Source organism: Lygodium microphyllum, chromosome 5, assembly GCF_053477565.2.
Source record: "Lygodium microphyllum isolate KBCC chromosome 5, Lygodium_microphyllum_v1.1.10, whole genome shotgun sequence".
Lineage (NCBI taxonomy): Eukaryota > Viridiplantae > Streptophyta > Polypodiopsida > Schizaeales > Lygodiaceae > Lygodium > Lygodium microphyllum.
The window spans coordinates 75084491-75106057 of record NC_141139.1 but is presented as its reverse complement, the minus strand read 5'-3'; the positions used below and the strand labels follow the sequence as shown (position 1 = coordinate 75106057).

Here is a 21567-nt window from a genome sequence, read left to right as displayed (position 1 = left end):
TTATTTATATTAATATTATTATTGGTTATTAGTTATTTTTATTTAGTAGAGAGAGATCAGCTTTTACTATTAGGTTAAGATTATTATTATTGTTTTATTGTTATTATTAAGATTAAGATAAGATTATTAGTATTAGTATTACTATTATTAGTTTTTTAATTTAGTTATATTATATTAGTTGGTTATTATTATTATTGATTAGTTAATGAAAGTTAATAGTTAAAGTTAATTACTTAACATTTAATTTATAGTTATTATATTATTATTATTAATTTATTACTATAATAATATGATATAACTAAGCAACTAATTAAGATAGAATAATTAATTTATGAATAATTAGTTTATTATTAATATTTTTAGAAATTAGTTAATTGATTGACTATGTTTTAAATTTTGTGTGTGTGTATAGAATTTATTTATATTTTATTATGTTATTATTAATTATATTTTATTTAATCAAATAGTTAGTTAGTTATGACTAATTAATTATTTTTTAGTATTTTTCTATTCTTTTGTGTGTGTGTGTGTGTGTGTAGTTACATAGAGTTATTATTATTATTTAGTTACAATTGTAGTAGATTGTTATTTTATATTTTGGATTTTGGTTTCTTGGAGAGAGAGAGAGGGTGTGTGTGGGGGGTGTTAGTAATTAGTTGATCGATTGACCATTTTATATATATATATAATTTGTATTATATTATATGATTATTAATTATTAAATAGTTATGAATAATTAATTTGTTTAGTATTTTTCTATTCTTTTATATATATGTGTGTATAGTTAGATATAGTTTTTATTATTATTACAATCGATGGTTACTTTATATTTTGGATCTTGGTTGCTTGGAGAGAGAGAGTGTGTGTGTTCGGGGGGGGGGGGGGTGTTAGTGAGTAGGTTTTGCTTAGGTTTATATATATGTGTGTGCTTGGTGTTGGCTATGTTATTAAGTTGGTTTTGTTGGTAGGTTGGATATTAGGTAGTTGGGTACATTGGTTAGAGAGAGAGAAAGGGGGGGTGAGAGGAGGCCTGAGAGAGTTTTTATTTTATTATAGATTTGTTCATATGTTAGTTGTGTTAGTGCATTAGTTGGTTGAGAGAGAGAGAGAGAGAGAGAGAGAGAGAGAGAGAAGGTGGAAAAGAGACGCAGAGAAGAGACCGAGAGTGGAAGCTCGTGTCGTCATTGTAGCCAGGCCGCGGCCATGGCTGCCTCCGTTATTCTCCTCTTCCTGCTGTCCTCCTGCGCTTGCCTCGCCGCCGCGCACGTCTTCTTCGAAGAGCGATTCGACGATGGATGGGAGAAACGCTGGGTGAAGTCAGATTGGAAGAAAAGTGAGAATGCTGCTGGAGACTGGCTGCACACAGCCGGAAAGTGGTCTGGTAATCCAGATGACAAAGGAATTCAAACAAATCCAGATTCTCGTTTTTTTGCTATTTCAGCTGAATTCCCAGAATTCAGCAACAAAGACAAGACATTAGTGCTACAATTTTCTATCAAGCATGAGCAGGATCTTGATTGTGGTGGTGGTTATATAAAGCTAATAAATGGCGAGATGGATCAATCCACTTTTGGTGGGGAGACACCTTACAGTATAATGTTTGGCCCCGACATCTGTGGTTATAGTACCAAGAAGGTTCATGTGATCCTGTCGCACAAGGGGAAAAATCATCCTATTGAGAAGGATATTCCTTGTGAGACTGACCAACTTACTCATGTATATACTCTTATCTTGAGGCCGGACAACACGTACAGTGTATTGGTTGACAACAAGGAGAAGGAATCAGGAAGTCTGTACAAAGATTGGAAAATGTTACCTCCTCAGAAAATCAAAGATCCGAATGCTAAAAAACCAGAAGATTGGGATGACAAGGAATACATTGATGATCCAGAAGATACAAAGCCTGAGGGCTATGATGACATTCCTGCTGAAATAACAGATCCTGATGCCACAAAACCAGAAGATTGGGATGATGAGGAGGATGGTGAATGGAAAGCACCTACTATTCCCAACCCTGAATACAAAGGTCCATGGAAGCCCAAGAGAATCAAGAACCCTACATACAAGGGAAAATGGAAAGCTCCAATGATTGACAATCCTGACTTCGAAGATGATCCTGAGATTTATGTTTTCAAGGGTCTGAAGTATGTAGGCATTGAGCTTTGGCAGGTTAAAGCTGGTTCCATTTTTGACAACATATTAGTGACTGATGATCCAACATATGCAAGTACTCTTGCTGAGGAGACCTGGGGGAAGTATAAGGAGGCTGAAAAGAAGGCTTTTGATGAAGCAGAGAAGAGCAAAGAGGAGGACTCTAAGAAGTATGATGACGATGAGGAGGATAATGATGATGGCCAAGACTCTGATGCAGACGAGGAAGAGGATGCTCATGATGAGCTCTGATCATGGCGGTCCACCAACATGGCCAAAAGTTGCTGCAAACCTGCAATTTATGTGCCTCAACAAATGGACACATTGTAGGAAATTAACCTCAGATTTCAAAAGCCCATTCACTGGCTCCCTAGGAAGTTTCTTGATGATCACTTGGGTATTTGCAGAGATGGCTACTGAGTGGTGCAATTTTGTAGACACTTTTATTTGTAGGGAGTTGGGTCTTCAATATTACGATGTCCATCCAAATCATTCAAATGAGAAATAGTTTTTTTCTAGGAAGTCGCTTATGCCTATGTATGCCAATCAGTGGAGTGTTAAAACGTTTGTTTGAGCGTTTTCCATATGTGAGTCAGTTAATCACACATTGTTTTTGTTTGCCACAAACCCTATGGGCATCTTTTGGATCAGGTGAGTAAGCCTGCCTGCCTTGAAAATGGATCTGAGTATGAAGCAAAGCTGGCTGTTTCAGTAGTTTAAGTAATGTTCTAGGGGCTTGAAGAAGAAGCCTTTTGGATTCAGCAACAGAATGCAATCAGTGAAATCAGAGGTTACTTGTCACTAAAAAGAGAGAGAGAGAGAGAGAATATTTGTTGAAAGTTTTATTTGGTTTTGTTGGTGAGTTGGTAAGCTAGTTTTATTTATGTTTATGCATGTTTGGCATTAGTTATGTTGGTAGGTTAGTTTATGTTGATTGGTTCTGTTAGTAGATTACATGTCAGCTGGTTGGGTAGGTTAGAGAGAGAGAGAGATTTCTTTATGTTTATATATATATATATATATATATATATATATATATATATATATATATATATATAATTTGCTTTAGTTTGTTAGTTGGTTGGTTTGGATCAAGTGTTGGTTTATTGTGTGATGTGATGTAATAGGTGAGAGAGAAAGAGAGAGAGAGAGAGAGCTAGAGCTTTTAATTAAAGCTTTGGTTGATGTTGCTTTGTTGGTTTTTTTTACAGCTATTGGTCTTTCGGGCAGTTTTTTGTGGTTGTTGTTCAGGTTGGTGGTCTCTCTCCTTGATATGATTGTGATTTTGAGTTGGTTTGATTGGATTTTGATGTGTTTGTTATTGGTTTATGTTATTGGTGTAGTTAGAGAGAGAGAGAGAGAGAGAGAGAGAGAGAGAGAGAGAGAGAGAATATATTTATTGGCTTATTGATCTAGATTAGTTTTGTTGGTGTTGTTAGTTGGGGAGAGGGACAAAGATGTTTACTTGGTTTATGTTGGTGAGCTTATGTATATGTTAGTAAGGTTATGTTTGTTGTTATTAGTTTTTGTTAGTGAGTTGCTAGAATATTTATGAGTTTTTTTGGTGGGTTGGAGAAAGATATCCTCTCTCTCTCTCTCTCTCTCTCTCTCTCTAACCTACCTAGGTAACCTCCCCAACTTTTCATTAGCCTCCAACTTTCATTTGTATTGGTATTCGTTTTATTAGTGGGTAGGTTAGTTTGTTAGAGAGGGAGAGATAGAGAGAGAGTATGTTGGTTATTCTTTTAGTTTGCTTATTTTATTATTGTGTGATGTGATGAGAGGGACAGAGAGAGTAGTTGTTTGTTAGCTTATTTTATTTACGTGCGGGGGGTCGTCCGAAGTTAGGCGTGGGGGCCGAGGGTGGATCGTCTGAAGCCAGGTGCATAGGGGGACGTTGCGTTGGAAGCCACCAAGCGAGGGGTCATTAGAAGGGAGGGGGACATCGCCCATTTCTGCCCCCCCCCCTTAAGGGCTTTGTAGCTATACCATGCCATTGCTACCGATTGCACCTATATAGGGAGTAGTAGTGACTCAAAGCCCTGCCTTGTTTCCACTCTACGTGTGATTCCCTATGCCCAGTGGTGAACCCTCTTATGTGTGGCGTCACGAGGGTGTAGTCCTGGGATGTGTCTGTGTTGTCCCGCTTTTTGGATTGAATAATACAAGAGTATACCTTGAGCTCATATCGTGTTACCTTTCTATGCCGTGTTGAGTGCGTAACGAGTGCAGGTTTATCACACTTGGTATCAGAGCAACTCTTGCTCGGAGTGAAGGAGTGCTCACGGAAGCAGAAGGAAAGATCCAGTGCCCCGAAGAGATCGAAGTCGTAATGACCCACAGTGTGACGCCCTGCGTCGTGTCGCCCCACGTTGTGACGCCCCCCCGACGCGCCGCGTCGGCGTGACGCCCCAACCTCGACATCCCACCGTCTGAAGACGCGACGCGGCTTCCCCGCGACACGACCCACACCACCACAGGCGAAACACGGCTTCCCCGCGTCGACACCACCACCAACCACATGGAGGACGAAAGGGAGAACATCACCCTCCTAACACTGGAGGAGAGGAAGAAGAGTAGGGGGCAAGAATGGAGAGTGGCCCAAGAGGAGAAGGTGGCCGGACTAGAAAGACAATTAGATGGTATGTCAGGTATACTAGAATCAATATGGAGGAACATGCAGATGAAAGAAGAGGAGGAAGAAAGGAGGAAAAAACTAGAAGTAGAGCAGGGCTATAGAGAATGGATGATTCAACAACAAGAAGAGGAGAAAAGACACTGAATGCAAGAGGAGATGGATAGAACGGGTAGAGAGGAGACATCTAGGAGGGCACAAGATACAAGGAAGGAGAAGGAGAAAGTAGTAGAATTAGGAAGCAAAAAGAAAGACAAGAAGAAGGAGAAGAAGCACCATCGCAAAGAAGAGGAAGATAGCAGTAGTTCAGAAGATGATTATGGAAAATTCAAGATGCCCCAATCCGCCAAGTACAAGGGAGAGAGAGATGGGTTGGTTCTGAAGAAATGGATCGTAGAGGTGGACAGGTACTTAAAGTATTCACGAATTACCGAAGACAGGAAGGCAGAGGTGGCAGCCATTTGCTTGGAGGAGGACGCTGCCAGTTGGTACCTGCTAGAACAAGAGCAGGGCCACACAATCTGTTCGTGGGAAGAACTCCAGGAAAAACTGAAGGACTATCTTATTCCAAAGCTAGAGAAATTCAAAGTGAGAGATGAATGGAGGAACCTCAAGCAAACACAAGGAAAGATGAAAGAATATGTCAGCAAATATAGGCAAATCATGCTGCAGCTACCAAACATGGATACAGACACTAAGCTACATGGATTTTTGTTTGGGATGCAAGAATGGGCTAGAAGAGATGTGGAGAGACAAGAGCCAACAAGCTTAGCAGAAGCCATGAGAATGGCCGAACGACTGGTGGACCTGGAAGGCAGAAGAACAGCACAAGGGAATCAAAACAGGTTCAACAACAACTTCAACAACACCTTCAACAACAACAACTCATGGAACCAGAGGCCCAATGCTCCTAGAGGGGCATTCACATATACAAGGAGTCAAAACACCACTAACACCACGGCCATATCACAAACCGCATTAGTACCAAGAGGAGCAACAGGAAGATGGGGAAACAATCACTACAGGCCAACCCCTAGCACATCATATGGGCCAGTAGGATCAAATACATCATGGTGGAGACCCCCAGGCCCTTTCACCGGCATCAGATGCTTCAAATGCGGGGGTCCACACTACCAAAACAGATGCCCAATAGAAGATACAGCTTCATCGAGTGGATCAAGGGTGAATGCAACTTGTGCATATGGAGGAGAAGAACTACAACCACCACGGATCCAGGAAATTCCAAATGGGAGTGAAGAAAGCATGGACCACCCAAGGGTAGGGTCGACCCAATGCATGGCAGCCAGGGTAGCGGCAGTCCACCATCTATATATCAAAGGCCAAATGGGCGAAGGAAACCAACCTATTATGGTGGACACAGGAGCAACGCACAACTTCATGACACCACAGTGTGCAGCAAAACATGGATTGAAGCTATCAAAGGCCCTAGAAGGATTAACAGTAACATTTGTACAAGGAGAAGCCAAGGAAGTAAAACAAGTCTTTGCAGTCCAAGTGGAAGCCGACAAGTGGAAAGCGAAACTCAACTTCTTAGTAATCCCCATGGATGACTTTGAAGTGATATTGGGCTTAGAATTCTATGACAAGTATGTCATTGCAATGCTTGGTAAGGGTGTGAATGAAATGATGCTAGATATGCAAGGAGAAGGCGTCAGAGTGCCATGCGAAAGAATGCAGCTACCTGGTAGGACCCCAATCAAGGTGCAAATGAAGGAGAATAAGCCAGGAGTATCATGCCAGACAGTAAAACCAACTGCAAACCAACCAAAGGGCTAGACCCAAAAAGCACCAGTCCAAGGGACCGTGATCAGGCCATGTATCATGACATGTAGTGCAAAGCAAGTCAAAAAATCAGTCAAGCAAGGAGATATGGTCTATCTGTGTATGATCCAACCAATTGAAGAAGAAGAAAATGGCAAGAAACCCAAACAACAGAATAGGAACATAGAAGTGACAGAAATACTTGAAGAATTCAAAGACGTAATGCCAGCTGAGCTTCCCAAGGGTCTACCACCCAGGCGAGATGTGGATCACAAGATTGAGCTGATTCCAGGGTCTGCCCCACCGGCCCAAGCTCCCTATCGCATGAACCACACTGAGCTCATGGAATTCAAGAAGCAACTACATGAACTAGAAGAACAAGGATTCATCCACCCTAGCAAATTCCCCTTTGGTGCCCCAGTGTTGTTTGTAAAGAAGAAGGATGGGGGACTTAGACTCTGCGTAGATTATAGGGCTCTTAACAAAATCACCATAAAAAACAAATATCCTATGCCCCTAGTGGAAGACCTCTTAGATAGACTGCATGGGGCCAAGTACTTCAGTCGGATTGATCTTAGATCAGGATACCACCAAATCCGCAGATATCCCAAAAACAGCCTTCTGTACCCGATATGGTAGTTTTGAGTGGTTAATCTTAGGGTTCGGCCTAAGCAATGGGCCAGGCACATTTTGTGGCCTTATGGATGGAATTTTTAGACCGGAGATAGATATCTTTGTCATTATCTACATAGATGACCTCCTAGTCTACAACAAGTCCTTAGAAGAGCACAAGCAACACTTATGCCGAGTTTTTGAGAAATTGCGGCAGCATCAGTTATACGCCAAGCCGGAAAAATGTGAGTTCGCAGTGAAAGAATTGGAGTTCTTAGGCTTTATTGTAGGAGCAGATGGAATCAAAGTGGACCCTAAGAAAGTGGAAGCTATCCAAAGATGGCCTGTACTGAAAACTGTAAGAGAAGTGCGGGAGTTCCTCGGCTTCACAGTATTTTGTCGAAGGTTCATCAAAGATTACAGCCTTATCACTGCCCCCCTCTCCCACCTCACCAAAGAAGATCACTCTTTTACATGGGGGAACGCGCAACAGGAAGCCTTTGAGCAGATGAAGAAGTGCATGAGCCAAACTCCTGTCCTAAGGGTACCAAACTTCACCAAACCCTTTGAAATCTCTACAGATGCATCTGACTATGGCATAGGGGGTGTACTAGTCCAAGAGGGTCACGCCATTGCATATGAGTCAAAGAAATTTACCGATGCTGAAACAAGGTGGAGCACACATGAGAAGGAAATGTTGGCAGTCATCCACTGCCTTAGAAAATTGAAGCACTATGTTCAAGACAAGCATACAATAGTCTTCACCGACAATATCTCCCTCAAATACTTCCAATCCCAACCCAAGTTATAAGCAAAGCAAGCCCGCTGACTAGACTTCCTAGCCGAATTTGACCTGGAGATTAAGCACAAGCCCAGCTCTACTAACAAGATAGCAGATGCCTTGAGCCGAAAAGCTGACCTGAAAGCTGTCAGTGTGGTCAGCAACAACTTCATAGAACTTGTCAAAGAGGCCCTAGAACATGATCAAGAAATGCACAAGATAATCAAAGATGTGGAAGCCGAGAAGACACCACATGGAATGTACACCTTAGAAGAGGGTATTCTATTTTTAGGCAAGAGATTGTATATCCCCAACAATGTGGAATTAAAGAAACTCATCCTACATGAGATACACGACGACAAGATTGGAGGCCACAAAGGGCAAAGCAAAACCTTGGAGGCCCTTAGGAAGCAATTCTTTTGGCCGAACATGAAGGAAGAAGTGATAGACTACATCAAAACTTGCCCCACTTGCCAAATGGTCAAAGCACCAAGATCAAGACCAGCTGGACTACTACAACCATTGCCAGTACCTAACCGCCCATGGGATGTGGACTATTTCTCCAAACAGGCCCACTTCATCTCGGCCAAACCACCACTGAATGCCAAGGAGGTAGCACACCTCTTCTTCACACATGTATTCAAACTGCATGGCTTACCACTGGCCATTGTATCAGATAGAGATGGACGATTCATGAGTGACATGTGGAAGAAACTCTTCAAAACTCTGGAAACCCAACTAAGATTCTCATCATCCTTCCACCCGGAGACAGATGGACAAACAGAATGAGTCAACCAAGGCATCGAAGATTACCTCTGCAGAGCTATGCTCGAGTGGACCAGAAAGATTGGGCCTTGTACCTTGATGTCTTGGAATTCCACTATAATAGCTCCATCCACTCGGCTTCGGGGTACACTCCCTTTGAGTTAGCCACAGGAAAAGAAGTCATTACACCACTGGCCTCAGCATCCGGAGCGGCCAAAGCGGAGGATCAAGATGCAAAAGAATTCTTGAAGATATGGAGAGATCTCAATGCAGCAGCTAAAGCAAAGTCTCGAGTAGAGCAAGATAACCATGATAGAGCAAGCAAACAAGAAGAGAAAGGTTGTACTATTTGCCAAAGGAGACATGGTCCTAGTGAGCTCTAAGAATATGTCACTTCCCAAAAACATGACCCCCAAGTTCAATCACTGCTACTATGGATCCTACCGAATCACTCAAGTGCTGAATGAAGTCACTTACAAGCTGGACCCGCCAGACAGTATTTGTGTTCATAATGCATTTCATGCTTGTCTTCTGCGCAGGTTCTATCCCGACAACCAATGGGGACGGCGCGTACCAATGCTCCATTCCAATGGTCCCTTCGAAGTAGAAGCATTTCTTCAATGCTGGGAACAAAGAGGCTTCCCCGAATACCTCACCAAGTGGCGCGGACGTGCACTCAAGGAGGCCACTTCGATCTTAGAAGCGGAGGCCCGTGAACGCGGAAAGGATGCCTTTGCCCTTTGGCTCGAGAAGGACCCCCCTGCTCCTTCTATCGACCCTTGAGCCGCCCCGACACTCTAACAAATAATGCGGTTCTCAATCATAGACCCCAAATGTGCCTCCACTCCTCAAATGTAATCGAGTCGAGGGTAGACTCGCATGGTAGCAATCATCACAGATAACTCCATCAAATGAAAAAGCCCCAATGTCTTAGTGTAGCAGACATTGGCCAGTCTGATAGTATAGACTGTGTTAAGACCTCGCGGTCCCCTTAGATCGACAGACACTGACCAGCTTGCTAGGAAAAGCTGCGTTAAGACCCCGGATGAGTCAAATAACAAACGCTACCCTTAAATTGCTGAGGTCAGCAATCTAGTAAGCGAGGGTGAGTGTAAGGGCTTTGTAGCTATACCATGCCGTTGCTACCGATTGCACCTATATAGGGAGTAGTAGTGACTCAAAGCCCTGCCTTGTTTCCACTCTACGTGTGATTCCCTATGCCCAGTGGTGAACCCTCTTATGTGTGGCATCACGAGGGTGTAGTCCTGGGATGTGTCTATGTTGTCTCGCTTTTTGGATTGAATAATACAAGAGTATACCTTGAGCTCATATTGTGTTACCTTTCTGTGCCGTGTTGAGTGCGTAACGAGTGCAGGTTTATCACACCCCCCCAGCCCACCCGCCTACCCATGGATTTGCCCCCCCTCCCCTCCCTAGCCTACCGATGGATTTGCCCCTCCCCTAGCCAAGCCGCCCATGGATTTGCCCCCAGCCCGCCCATGGATTTGTCCCTCCTCCCCCAACCAACCCACCCATGGATTTGCCCCCCCTCCCCATCTCTAGCCCGTCGCCCATGGATTTGTTGTTTCGTATATTAATTTAATTTAATGGTATTAATTTGGTGTGTTTTTATTTATTAGTATTTATATAGATATAGATTTTTATTTGTTGAGTTTAGAGAGAGAGAGAGAGAGAGAGAGAGAAAGATTTATTTAGTGAATTATTTTATCAGTTTAGTGTTTATTTATTAATAATATTATTATTAGTGGAGAGAGATTGCTATTTGTTTGTTTTGGTATATTTAGTTATTAGTGTTGATTTGGTATTGATTAATTTTGTGGTGGTTATTTTGTTTGTTATACATATTTATACATTTATAGTTGATATTTGTTTATGTTTATAATAATTTATGTTGTGTATAAAGTGGTGTACAAATTAATTTGGTTTAGAGAGAGAGAGAGAGAGAGAGATTTATTTAGTGAATTATTTAATTATTTAATTATTATATTTATTATTATTATTATTAAAGAGTGCTATATAGAGATTGTTATTGTTATTATTTTTATTTATAAGTATTGATTTGGTATTTTAAAAATATTTTTTATTATTAGTTTATGTTTATAATAATAATAATTTGTGTTGTGTATAAAGTGGTGTACAAATTAGTTGAGTTTAGAGAGAGAGAGAGAGAGAGAGAGAGAGAGAGAGAGAGAGAGAGAGAGAGAGAGAGAGAGAGAGAGAGAGAGATTTTATTGGTTTAGTATTTATTATTTATTATTATTGTTATATTTATTGAGAGAGATTATTGTTGTTATTATATTTATCTGTTTTGATATATTTATTTATTAGTATTGATCTCATATTTTTATATTATTATTATTATTAGTTATTATTTAATATCTATAATAATAATAATTTTTATTATAGTTGAGTTTATATATATATATATACTCATTCATTTATTTAATGAATTATTTTATTAGTTTAGTATTTATTATTATTATTTTTTATTAAAGGAGAGATTTTTATTGTTATTATATTTATTTATTTTTGTATGTTTATTTATTAATGTTGATTTGGTATTAATTAATTTTGTAGTAGGACATGATTTTCTAGGGAAGGATTTTGTGTAGTGTGCACAAGCAATGAGACTCTTTGTCTTGGGAAAAAAACCTCATTCCAATTAAAAGGCCAACTCGTTGGTTGTAACATTAGGTATATCAAAAGATCCATCCTCGACTCTACTTATTGCAATTCGTAAGGTGGGTATAATTTTAGGAAACTTTTAATTTGTCCATGGGTTGTGAACAAATATAAATTATTAGACTTAAGATAGGACTTAATATTAAGGTAAGGTTGAGAGAGGGGTTTGGGATCATGATGGATGTATTTATATGGATATTCAAATGAAGACATCCATTATCACAAAAACTCTAATCTCTCACCTGGGAAGCCATGGGAATTTGCTTGAAATTCTCTGATTACACCTTGAAGACATGTGCATGACCTGTAAGTAAGTAAGTGAAAAAGCCACTTGAGTTTTGTGTGTGAGATAACCAAATTGGAACCTCTCCAAACGTTGCTTACTATATAAGCAAATCTTGTTGTAATCAATCATATGACGTGCATGTAAACTAGTAAAAAGGAGCCACTTAAGTTTTATGTGTGAGATAAATAAATTGGAACCTTACTCTAAATGTTGCTTGCTATGGCAAATCTTGTCATGATCAATCATATGGTCTAGAGCACATATATTTTAAATTTAATGTGTTGGAAGGCTAATCTAATGCCATCTAGGATATTTTCGTGTTTCTAAATTTTAAGAATAGTTAATATGCACCTCAATGTTGATGCATCTGTTTTGCGTAGCATGGGGGCTTTTACAGCGAACAAAGATGTTTCTACAGCAGGAAATGTTGTGTGATGCACTCCCAGCGTGCAAATGAATATGTGCAAGGTAAAAGAGGCTACAAGGAAGAAGGCAGTTCGTCGTGCACTCAAGCATGTTGGAGGGTATGATGGTTCTATTAGGTTCTTGAGAATCGTTCATCACTTGGATGGGATTGAAAAGCAAGTGAAGACACTATTTCGATGTCAAAGAGCTTCAATTTCTCTTAGTGATAACATTGATAGCCATTTACATAGGATTGAGAGAATATTGGAGGAGAAATATGAAGGGGACATTGGTGATGGAGTGAGGATACATGATGAGTTAGAAGAAATCAAGGGCTATATAGGGGAGATATATGACCATATTCGAAAATATTGGCCACATGTTGGATCCTTGGATGATCATGACAAGAAGATGAAAGAAGCTTACTTCTTTGAAAGTTTGTCTTAATAGGATTTCAGCGATGTTGACCTAGATGAATCGCCGCATAGTCTCATCCCCTTACATTAGAGAACATTGCCCTTGATGTGCAACTTGTTTCTTTCAAAGTTTATCTTGGTAGGTTTTTGGCAATGTTAACTTGAATGAATCGCCACATAAGCACATCCTCAGATCTATGGTTTGCTTGGTGTATATATAACCTCTACAAGACTTCTTATTTGACTTATTTGATTGATGAAAATCTCCATTTTGAAATATGTTGTCTATCTCTTCTAGATTATTAAAAAAAATTAAAACCATTTTAATGGTTTGTTTTTCCATCTTTCACCTTGGTATTCTTTCGATTTGGAGCCTCAAACACCTTTGGATCTACAACACCTTCAACCCTTTGGCAATCCCTACGTATGGATGTAAACGAACAAACATCCATTGGCAAGGCTTGGAAAGAGAGAGAGAGAGGGGGGGGGGGGGGGGGGGGAGATTAGACAATGCTCACCTAGCCTTTATTGAGTGTTGTGTACGCATGTGCTCACACATGGCCATATACGCATTTGCTTATGCATGTTGGACCTAATGCATGTCTATTCTTTTTCTTTCGACTCTCAAATACGCTTGAGATTAGCATATTTTCAAGATTAAGTGGTGCTTGCTAGGCCTTCGGTGACGACAAGAGTTGTGTGCAAATGTGGATGAATGGACATCCGTTAGAGAGAGAGGGGTTAAGAAGGGTTATCAGGTGGCCTTTGGTGAGCACCATGTATGCATGTGCTCATGCATGACTATTCTTTTATCTTTGAGTCTGGTTACCTTCGATGTAGGGTTTTTGATTACAAATGTATTTATCAATTGTATATTGAGTAGCTTTGAGATTTCTCTATTGGAACTCTTATACTTTCTTAAAAGTTTTGTGTAGTCATTATGGAACAACGCAATGCCATGGACGATGTTCTAGACATAGTGCATTCGACACCATTGAATGCAATTGATTTAGTGGAATTAAAGAAAACAGCCACGACATCATCTCTTCGATACTTGTCTACTTAGAGCCATTCGCATCAGTATGGGAGATATCTCTAATTGTATTTACGTCAAGGTGTTGTGTACTTTTTTTGGAGATAATTATTTGTATATGTTGTTGTAGCCAAAATGTGGAGTCTAATAGAGTTAGTAAAGTTAGTGTGCAAAAAATGAAAGAAGTGGTAAGGCAACAAGGAACGTATGTTGCTAAATCTACAAGAACAACAGGGTTTGAAGGAACACAAACAATGCTTCAAGTTCTTTAGACTTTGAACGTCTCGAGACCAAGAAGCCTGCATCAGTTTTAAAATGTAAGGAGTGAGTGAAATGTAATGGATACATACAATGTGATGCCTCTTTCTTAAGGTTTAATTTATATAAAGACTTATTGTCTTGCAATCTAGAGAGAAAACTTAATTGATTTTTGCAATGTAATACATATGAAAGAGTGATATTTGGATCTCTCTCTCTCTCTCTCTCTCTCTCTCTCTCTCTCTCATAGTTATAGTCTTTATTGGCCTTTTTTGATTTGGGTTTGGGCGAATTTCGATTTTGACTACTAGCATTTTAAAGTGCATACATGTGCTTTTTATAATGTTATGTGCTTTCTTTTTATGAAGTTGCATGTCATGGGCTAAGAAATTATACAGCACTTTTGATGTGACAAACTTAAACTAAGCTAGACTAGATGTATTAAGTTTAAAGATTAACTTATAGAAAAAATATTCGCTTGCATTTTGTGAAGAGATAACTGTGTTGCTATTTTCGTCATGGCAAAGGTAATTCTTTAATCTTCATCAAGTCTCAACTAAGTGCTAGCATAGTTTCATGATTGTTGGTGTTGGAAATGATTTAAGAATCCTAATGTTTTGGGTATACTGCACATTCCTATTGAATGATATATTTGGGTTTGAGTTATAGGCTTGGGGGATCACTTGCTGGTTAGATAGAATTTTTCTTTGTCTCTCTTTGGATAAGATATCCAATTATATATAGAATATTTAAAAAATCATTTTTATTTTGACTACTAACGTTCCTTGCGTACAGCACTATGCTAATTTAAATAAATTACTGCAATGTTCTGAATTATGTGATTCTAGGTTGATTCTACTTTTAAGTCTTTTTGAAAATACTAATCCCAATCAAGTCTCTCCTTGAAAGAATGCACGGTCTCTCTTGGCATGCAGGCTTTGTGAGGATCCAATGAATATGGGATTTTCACATCGGTCAACTAGTAGAGATTATGTGTTACATATTCATAGGCATAAACTCAACTCTATGCGGCATAAAGGATGACAAGTTGCTAGGCTTAGGACTCAAATGATTTGGCTACGAACAAAACATGGTCGAAGGAGGCACAAAGGGAAGTGTTCTGCTATGGTTAGGTGCCAAAAAATTTCATAGAGAGAATCTCTAAATCATGATAGCATGATTCATGAGGGAGTTTAGAGTAGCCTGCATAGTATGCAAAATATGCCTTCTCGCGTGGGGATTCTAGATGGAAATAGTGAATTGATTGAGTAGCAATTTACTTTTGCTATGAATTATAATTGCAATACTGAAAATAGCCAAAATTTAGGAAATCCTATGATTAACAAGTTGCGTGTCAATAATGCTTCAATCTTTAGCCCTCAAAATGGAGTTTTGTTCCATTTAGCATGCTTTACCTGCAATAGATATTTATATTGCAACTACAATATTGCTATTTCAAGACCCAGTTGTGCATTCCATGGGAAGTCTTTTTGAGACGTGTGAGTGATGTTCGCTAAATTATGGAGATGCAAGACTCAAGTGCAAGGATCAGTTTTATTTGGTAAACATTGTTGTCGGAATGGAAAAGTAATGTTGCCACTGTTGCAATGTCCATCACAGCCATTGCATGATTTGTTACATGGTATGCATCCTCAAAGTAAAGTATTTAATAATAATATATGGGCGTATAATAGTTCTCTTACATTTGTATCACTTGGTGCTAATGTTGATGAGTTTTTGTCTATTGTGGGGAATTCTTATACCTTTAGAGTGCAACCCTTTGCTTCCTAATGTGCAATGACAGGAAAGGCCAAGATTTGCACAACTTTATGTTTATGATACTGAGGGTGAGTTATTTAATCAATTGGGTGTTATCCTAATTTATTGCCAAATTTACTTGGGGAACTTCAATCTATGATACATCAACACAATGTATATGCACTAGCTTTTAGATCCATGGGTATGCAATTGCAAAACAATCCCTTGCATGATTTAAGAATGATTATTTTTGGCATTCAACAACCTAATAGACAATACTTAGCTCCAGTGGAGTTGCGCCTCTATCATGGTGGGACAAGGCAATGAGAATAGTCTCGATCATCAAGATATACATGTTTATAGTCAAGATGGACGATGTATTGCTATTTCAAACTTGCATAGGGCGTATATGCCAATGCTGTATGTTCTTCTTTTTCCTATGGGTGATGATGGAAGGTTCCATGATAGTAATGTTAATATTCCAATTAATGTACATGGATTGTCTAATAAGGATTGTGTTATTCAAATGCAACTTTATGCATTTCGACTAAAAGTGTATAAGAATACTAAGGTTTGAACGTTGTGTGGTAGTCGATTGTTGTAATGGTTTATTGTTGATGCTTATTGTAGTGTAGAGTAATGTAGGTTGGCTTGATGTCATCAGAATCAATCAGTTTTATACTCAAAAGTTTATAAAGGCTTAGCATATATGATAGGATTGATGGATAATGGGCCAGTACATGTTATTGGTGCCTTTGTTGATAAAAGGGTGGTTTTGCCATCTTCTTTTACTGGTGGGCCAAGGCACATGTATTACTTGTATCAAGATGCCATGGCTATAGTGTGGAGTAAGGAAAAACTATATCTCTTTATAACAATGACATGTAATCCAAAGTGGTCAGAGATAACTAATGCTTTGTTGCCTGGACAAACTACTTATGTTCATCGTGATTTGACCGCTTAGGTCTTGTATAAAAAACATGTTGATATGATGCATACATTGTTGAAAAAGAATTTGTTTGGAAATGTTATAAGCTATGTTAGTGTGATTGAGTTTCAAAAGCAAGGGTTACCACATTCTCATACTTTGCTGATTTTGGAGCACCTTTTAAACTCTCCAAAGCATGCCATTATGATAGGTCTGTTTGTGCTGAGGTTCCTATTAAAGCAAGGTTTTTAGGTTTGTTTGAAACTATCTCAAAGTGCAATGTCCATGGTCCTTGTGGTGCGTTGAATCCTAAGAGCCCTTGCATGCGTGATGGTTGATGCACTAAAAAAAAATCATTGGAGATTTGTGAGTATGAACTATTGATAGCTCTGGCTATCCTATTTATAAAAGACGGGATGATGGAATTACATTCATAACAATAAATGGTAATACTATATGATAATCGATGGATTGTTCCATACAATCCTTACTTAACTAAGAAATACAATGCATATATAAATGTTGAGGTATGCTCAACAGTGGCAAAGTTGTTAAGCATTTGTATAAGTATATATACAAGGGACATGACTGTGCAACCATTAAGTTTTCTATTAGAAGCTCAGGGTTGAATGGTACGAGCATTCGTGAAGTGGACGAGATCGAGAGTTATTTAGATACATGATATGTTTATGCTTTAGAAGCATGTTGGCAAATATATAACTATGCATTACACAATGAGAAGCCTAATATACAGCTGTTGCAAGTGCACTTGCCTAGTGAGAATTGTGTGGTGTTTCGAGATATGGAAAATATATTAGATGTTATGCAAAATGAAGATATTAAGAAAACCACTCTTACATAGTGTTTTGCATGCAATTGTGTTCATCCAGAGGCTCGAGCTATTCACTATCAAGACTTCCCAGTGTACTGGGTGTGGAGTGCATGACAAAAGGTGTGGACGAAGAGAAAGCGTGGAAATACATGTGGTCAAATATACTTTGTGTCACCTACATGTGGTGAGCGTTATTACTTGTGAATGCTCTTAACATTATCTTGCGGATGTACATCTTTTGAGGATTTGCGTACTGTTGGCAATGTTATGTACAATACTTTTAAGGAAGCTTGCATTGCAAAGGGCGTGTTAGATGGTGATGATGAGTATGCTATGTGCTTGGAAGAAGCTGCCTCTGTGCAGATTGGTGCCCAGTTATGTGCTTTATTTGCTGCAATTTTGGTCTTTTGTGAGCCTACTCAGCCTCGTCAGCTTTGGGATTGTAGCTAGAGCGTACGCATGTATCTTGTGCAATTCTACATCAAGAGGCATCAAACAAGGCTTTATTGCATCTTCAAGACCTTTTACGGTAGCATGGGTGAAGATTGTCTAACTTTGATGGATTGTCAGAACCTCATCGAATGAATTCTTAGTTGTGTGCTAATCCTCTTTTAGAAGATGAATATACATACAATATACTAGAGCAACATAGACTTTGTCTTTCTATGGAGGCAATGTTGAATGACGGACAAAGAGTTGTATATAATGCAGTTATGGATGCTATTGGTGGAAACTCTGGGGATGTTTTTTTTTTGGATGGTCTCGGTAGGTTTGGGAAGACATTTCTTTATAAGTGTTTGCTTACATATAAGTGATCTCATATTGCAGCTTTTGCTTTTGTAGGGTGGTTGTACCGCTCACTCGAGGTTTAAATTTCCATTTGATCTAAGGAATCGATCCACCTGTAATATTCCTGTTCAGAGTGATCTTGCTCAACTATTGAGACGGTCAAGCCTTATTTTATGGGATGAGGCTCCCATGATGCACACGTATACACTTGAGGCAATTGATAAAACTTTGAGGGATTAATATTATGAGTTGTGATAAACCATTTGGTGGAAAGGTCACTTTACTTGGAGGTGATTTTAGATTAATCCTACTTGTCGCGATGAAGGGTTTCCATGAAGATATTGTTAATGAAACACTATGTTACTCTCATTTATGGCAGTGTCTTTAGGTGCTAAGGTTGTTTGGGAATATGCGGATGTCAACCGCTGGTGATGTAACAGATAATGGGTTTATTGGTTGGATTCAAGGGATAGGGGATGGGGTGGGTATTATAGAGAATTATGATAAGTTACATATATCCATGTGGCATGGTATTAAAATGACACTCTATTGAAACCTTGGTTGATAGTGTGTACAGTGAAGTATCCACTATGAGAGACTTTGGAGCATATTTCAGTGAGTGTGCTATACTTACAGCAAGGATACAGAGATGGCTTCTTTGAACCATCATGCATTGCAATTGATGCATCGAGAGGTTATATAGTACTATAGTGCGGATTCGATTGTAGAGACGGATGATAGCTCATTTTTGTACTCTGTACAATATCTAAATACACTACATCTTGGAGGTGGGTTTTCTCCCCATCTATTGTTACTAAAGATGAATGCACCTATTAATGTGCTTAGGAACTTAAATTCGGGAAAAGGTTTGTGTAATGGTGCACAATTGATATGTAAGGCATTCAATAGAAAGGTGATAGATGCTGAAATAATAACATGAACAAATATAGGGAACGGGTTTTCATTCTTAGGATCACTTTTATTCATAGCACTTTGCAATTTCTATTTACTATGAGGCGGAGGTAGTTTCCTATTTGATTGGCGTTTGCTATGAAGATCAATAAGTTGCAGGGCCAAACTTTCTCTGTTGTTGGTCTTAACTTGAAGACACTGGTATTTACACATGGACAGTTGTATGTTGCATTTTTAAGGGTGAAATCCTCATGTGGTGTAAGAGTCTTGCTGGATGAAAATGGGAGCATTGTGAATGTCACGAACAAACATTGTATATAAGGATATAGAAGATGCAATAAGGTGTATTACTTTTTTGCAAGGATGCATATAGAGGTGATTTTTGGAGGGTGCAATGGTATGCTTGCTTTTTTGCAGGGATGTATCCATTGAAATTTGACGGCTTCATAGTTACTATGTGAAATGGCCTTTATGCCATGTTCGGTTGGTATATACTCAATAGTAACTGATTATTTCCTACACTATATTTAAGTGTTTACTTAACTTTCGCAGATGTCTACTCCAAGTTGGGGCTATTATCCAGCTTCTGAGGATCAGAAGGAACTGCAATGTATCTTGCGTGTAGTAACAACACATGATATTATAAGAAGAACGCCTGCAAGGGTCATTGAGTGTTTATATGATGATGTCAATATAGAGATTTTGCTTCCAGTTTTTATTGAGGTTCTGCATTGTGGATATACTTAGTGTTTTTGAGTGCATATGGGTGAAGCTGAATAGGATAAGAGGTTTCAACGATCTCACACTGATAGAATACCAAGGGGGTGGCCGACGTATGAATTTAAAGACCTCGGTTGCTTTGTGATGCTACATCAAGCTATGACAATGCCTACTAAGTGGTTTGTAGGTGTTAGGCCAGGTATTGTTATTCTAAAGTTAAGTAATATTTGTCAATCATTAAATGTATTGACATTTACATTGTGACTTTTTAAAAATTTAGGTGCAAAAAAGAGAGGAAAGACTGCCATGTTCCTTGTACCAATGCCAAGGTGAGGAGTAGCAACGGGACTTGCTTCACCTAACCATGTTGTGTTGGAGAATGGAAATTTTCCCAGTGATTCCTCGAAGAAAAGAAAGCTTTATTTTAGTTAGGTTTCATATGAAATTTTTTATTTTTTTGTTCACATTGGGGCCCTTTTTATAACATTTGGATAAAGATGCATAGGCACAATCAAGGAGTAACACTTTGTACTTTGTTGATGCTTGACTTTGTGTGCAAAGTTATTGGCGTAGTCTCTGGAACAAACTTTGGTTTCGGGCTCTACTTCATCTATGTGTATTATTAATACACTGAGAGCTTGTTTGTAATGCTTGGATACACTTAGACTTTGTAATTGTGACATCAAAGGATAATATAGAGATACTTCTAACTATTGTGCAAAGCAAGTATATATACAAGTTTACAAGTTTAGTGCATGGTCATTACATATATATATGAGTGTCTGTATGTTTAGCCTTTTATATATGCATATACGAGAGAGAGGGAAAGAGAGAGTGCGTGTGAAAAGGGGGGAGAGATGTAACAAAAGGGTGAGAGATAGAGGGGTTGGGGGTAGAGGAGAGGGATAAGAAAGGGGAGGAAGGGGGAGAGTTGAAAAAGGGGGTGGAAGGAAGAGATAGAGGTTGCAAAGGGAGAAGAGATATGAAAAGGGTGGAGGAAGGAAATGAGGAGAAGGTATGAGAGTGAGAGAGAGATGAGTAACAAATATATGAGAGAAGAGTCACAGAGAGAGGAGGGAGGTGAAAAGGGGTAGGGAGAGGCAAAAAATAGTAAGAGAGATTCAAGATAAAGAGAAGATAGTGAGCAAGCATGTGATTTCTTACAATCAAAGATACAAAATATGCATTTCGTATGTCTTTTGTTTGTGGTCAGGTGCAATGTTATTTCTAATTGTAACATGCAAAGTAAGTATGAGTAAATTTTACAGGTCTAGCGCATAATAAAAGGTATTGTATACATATATGAGTCTCTATACACCTACATGCAAATGCATGTCTATCCTGTTGTGCATGCGTACATGAGAGAGAGAGAGAGAGAGAGAGAGAGAGAGAGGGAAGAGATGCAAAAGTGGTGTGAGGGGTCGCAAATAGATGAGAGGGATAAATAAGGGGAGGGAGAGAGAGGTGGAAAGGAGGGGAGAGAGGAAGCGATGGTTGTTGTATAGAGAGAGAGAAAGAGAGAGAGAGACATAACAAATATGTGAGAAAATTCTCAAAGAGGAGAGGTGTGAAAAAGGGTGGGGAGAGAGAGATTGGCAACAAATAGTGAGATAGATTCAAAAAAGAGATAAAATAGTGAGCACGCATGTGACCTCTTACGCTCGAGGACGCAAAAGAAGAATATGTGTGATGTTATGGTTGTGCGATTGCATAGATGTTACAATTGTGTACATGTTATGGGTTTACAATGGAAGCGAATTATATGGTGTTTTTACACTCAAAGATGACAAAGTTAGTATGC

General features: G+C 39.0%; 1 protein-coding gene across 1 annotated transcript; it reads left to right on the top strand.

Moving 5' to 3' along the window:
* The first annotated feature begins 1122 nt into the window (after positions 1–1122).
* On the top strand, positions 1123–2725 carry LOC148035998 (calreticulin-like). Its single transcript, XM_087678000.1, has one exon. It carries the CDS (start codon positions 1204–1206, stop codon positions 2401–2403), a length of 1200 nt encoding a protein of 399 aa, XP_087534126.1. The 5' UTR covers positions 1123–1203; the 3' UTR covers positions 2404–2725.
* The last annotated feature ends 18842 nt before the right edge of the window (positions 2726–21567 follow it).

What these genes read in the sequence shown, in the direction of transcription:
- LOC148035998 (XM_087678000.1), top strand. Translation starts at nt 1,204, where the DNA reads ATGGCTGCCTCCGTTATTCTCCTCTTCCTGCTGTCCTCCTGCGCTTGC.